This window comes from Crocuta crocuta, unplaced genomic scaffold (genome assembly GCF_008692635.1).
Source record: "Crocuta crocuta isolate KB4526 unplaced genomic scaffold, BGI_CrCroc_1.0 scaffold443, whole genome shotgun sequence".
Classification (NCBI taxonomy): Eukaryota; Metazoa; Chordata; class Mammalia; order Carnivora; family Hyaenidae; genus Crocuta; species Crocuta crocuta.
Genome location: NW_027529446.1, coordinates 274,554 through 278,148, shown reverse-complemented (window position 1 = coordinate 278,148; position 3,595 = coordinate 274,554). Strand labels below are relative to the sequence as shown.

General features: G+C 61.7%; 1 protein-coding gene across 1 annotated transcript in view; it reads left to right on the top strand.

Annotated features, from left to right (window-relative positions):
- PRSS57 (serine protease 57) overlaps nt 1–2,860 on the top strand; it is a 4,302-nt gene extending 1,442 nt beyond the window's left edge. Inside the window, exons 4-5 of the mRNA XM_077760639.1 lie at nt 1,225–1,488; nt 2,546–2,860. Of these exons, the coding sequence (XP_077616765.1) occupies nt 1,225–1,488; nt 2,546–2,755 (474 nt within the window). The 3' untranslated portion in view covers nt 2,756–2,860. The remainder of the gene's footprint in view (nt 1–1,224; nt 1,489–2,545) is intronic.
- The last annotated feature ends 735 nt before the right edge of the window (nt 2,861–3,595 follow it).

Genomic DNA, 3,595 nt, shown 5'->3' with positions numbered 1-3,595 from the left:
GTCTGCCCACCCTGTCCCTCTGTCCCTTCTTTCCTGTGTCCACCGCAGCCGAAACCATTTGCTTCCTCACCGGCGTTCACCGCCTCCTCCTCCAGGCTTGCGCGCAGGGATTTTCATCTCCTTGTGGCCATTTATAGCGCAGGGCAGGCCCCGATATTCACGCCGAGGGGGGAAGCGGGTGAGACTCTGGGACATCAGGTACTCAACCCACTGGCCCCCAGACCCTGTATGGGGTTTCTGGGCAGGAAGCGTCTCCTCCCATAAATGTGAGCTTCCCTCCCCCCCCACACAGGGGCATNATTCCATTCCAGGCACTCCCTCCGCCAGGGCCTCCGTTTTAAAGGGAAAACACCTCGGCCTGCCCTCCGAATGTGGTGAAAGTCAAAACAGAGATGCTCAACGTAACAGAAATAGGTTCCTGGGAACAAAAGGGTTTGGGGGGTGGTGTTTTCGTAGCAAAATGAAAAGGGGGCAGCGAGTGTCGGCGGCCAAAGCTTGCGCGTGGGTTTTGCTCATCTGTGAAACCCCGAAACCTGGAACCCACAGTTCTGGTCACCCATCCCATTATGCAGCTGCGGACACCGAGGCTGGGGTATGGTCGGGAGTATGGCCGCGGTCAGGGCGCACCCAAACCAGGGGCCCGAGTCATTCATCCCGTAAACGCTGACTGCGCGTCCGCCAGCTGCGTGCTGGGCACTGGGGTCAAAGCCATGAACGAACAGCCCCAGGGCTGGTCCACCCGCTGGCGTCTGGGTAAACCGGCCCCGGCAGGGGCACATGGGGCCCCAGAGGAGGCTCCTGTCCTATCCTGGGAGTCCAGGAAGGCTCCCTGGAGGAGGTGACATCTAAGCTGAGACCTGAAGGCTGGATAGGAAGGGCGTTCCAGCTGTGGAGGGCAGGGACAGGGAAAGACAAGAAATTCGTTCTGGCTGGAGGGACGGCCGAACAGAGAGCCAAGAGGTGTTGTCCCAGAACAACGGGGGCCACAGCAAGGCTTACAAGCAGGGGAGATGCTGGCTAGAAGGATGCAGCTGGCAGCCGGGTCGGCCAGAGTCCTGGTCTGAGGTGGGGAGGCCTGCTGGGCACGTTCTCCCGACAGCCTGTGACAGCCCTGCCGATTTCTCCCCACGAGGCCACACAGAGACAAGGTCACGACGGGTGAACTGCGGCAGGAAGAGTGACGGGCGGTTGGGGGTAAACCCCAAATCAGCGGTCTCTTTGCAGCTCAACAGCTCGGCCGCCCTGGGCCCTGCGGTGGGGCTGCTGAGGCTGCCGCGGACGGACGCCGCGCCCCTCCGGGCTGGCGCACGCTGCCGGGTGGCGGGCTGGGGCTCCGTGTCCGACTTCGAGGACCTGCCGCCGGGGCTGATGGAGGCTGATGTCCGCGTGCTGGGCCTGGACATCTGCAACAGCTCCTGGAGGGGCCAGCTGAGCCCGGCCATGCTCTGCACCCACAGCGGGGACCGCCGGAGGCGTGGCTTCTGCTCGGTAAGGCACGGTCCCCAGCCTACCTTCCTGCCACACGGGCAAACCGAGGCCCGCAGACAGGGTTAGATAGGCAGGGGCTTGAGAACTGCGTCCTTAAGCTCACCTTTGACCAGATGAGGCCTCAATAATACCGGAGAGAACAGAGACTTTTCCAAGGTCACAGAGCCGTCGCGGACAGCTGTGTGGACCGCACATCGCACTAAGGGCTACATATTTGTGTATTTATAAGCCGTGTTCAGCGGGGAGCAGTGACATTCCCATCGCGGAGTTCCCGCTCCCGAAGCCCTGTGTGGGCTCGCGGCAACCCTGGCCCTGGGGCTGAGGGAGAAATGCAACCTGAAGGATTTCTGGTTCCTGGCAAGAGTGTGTAGTGATGCAAAACATTCTGGAGTCACACTGCCTGCCTCCAGATCCAGACTGTGACTCTTCCCAGGTGTGTGACCTTGGAAAAGTCCCCGCACTCTTCTGGGCCTGTCATGATCTGTAAAACTGCCACACTAATAGCACGTACCTCCCAGGGTCAGAGTGATTCCAGATTCCAGTTAGCGGTAGAATTGGGAAAGGGGCCGGAGGGGAGAAAGCAGGGGTTTTGGAGTGAGGATCCAGGGAGCCTCCTCTGAGGAGAGCACTTTGGAGCTGAGACCTGAAGGAGCCTGGAGGAGACCTGAGGGAAGGCGTGCCAGGCACAGACACCCATCACAGGGCCGCGTGGACAGCCACGCAAGTCGCGTGCTGCGCAAAGTACTGCGGCCTTGCGTATTTACACCAGCAGAGTCCAGCGGGGGCCGGAACAGGTCTCAAGGACACGGAAAAGGCCAGAGGCTAGAGCAAGCTTGGTCTGCTGCAGGAACAGCCCAGAAGGCTGGTGGGGTGGGAACCCAGAGAAAGGAGGGCAGACAGGTGGGCGGTGGGGGAGGGGGGCTCTAGATGCTCAAGTCCCTTGAAGGCTGTAAGTTTAATTTTTGCTGGAAGAGGGCTAGGAAGCCTTCGAGGCAGGGAGGCCAGAGAAAGAGGCCCAGAGATGGACCCCTGACCTTGCCTTTCCCTCCACCCCCAGGCAGACTCCGGGGGGCCTCTGGTGTGCAGGAACCGGGCACATGGCCTGGTCTCCTTCTCTGGACTCTGGTGCGGCGACCCCAAGACCCCCGATGTGTACACGCAGGTGTCTGCCTTCGTAAGCTGGATATGGGATGTGGTTCGAAGGCCCAAATGGCCCGCAGCCCAGTCCCCTGCCCAGAGCCACCGGGCTCCTGAAGGAAGCGCCTGAACCACAACAGAGCTGGGCACACAGGGAGGTGGTGACGACTCAGACAGCTGCCGCCTGGAAGGTCCGTGCTGGGGGAGGGCACCTGGGGCCCCCAAACTCCAGGAAGCCTGGTGTGTGTGGGGTGGAGGGGGGGCAGGGTCGGCACCAGCTCCAAACGCGAAGGGGCAAAATGACCAAATAAAAGGTTAACCGAACCGCCAGACGGTTCTGAGCAGCAGCTTACCTCCGGGGTCTCTTCTGGCAGCGAGGCCGGGGCTCTGCCGCTGCCGCTGCCTCCCTGAGCCACCACGAGCCACCCGCTCATATGCCTCAGCTGGTCCCCCGGCTTCAGGCCCCAGGCCCCTCCCCCCCAACAGCCTACACTGAGGACAGCCCCTTGGCCTTTGCCCAAGCAGCGTCTTTCTCTCAAGACTCCAGCTAACCACACCCACGCGGAGGTGGGGATCCGAGGCTGGGGGTGGGGGCGCTCCCGGTCCTCAGTGTGGACTCTCAGGCCGGCCGGGCTCCACGTGAAGTCTGTCCTTGCCTCTGGAACGTGCTTAGAATCCAGCACCCAGCACGGGGGGTGTTCAGGCAAGTCCCAGCTGGCATCACCCTTGCCGTATTATTATTAATGGTATTATCGAGATGATCATACCCCCAGCCCTTCCAGGCCGGGTCTGTTTCTGGAGCCTAAACCAGCTGGCTTCTCCCGAGTGCCCGAAGTCCCCTCTTCCTGCCCTGTGAAGGCTTCCTTCCCCACTGCTGACCTCGCCCTGCTCCTCACCTACCTCAGCCCCCTCAATGGCTGCTGCCCACTGCCCAGAGATGGACACTGAGGCCCAGAGACAGAGCCCCCCG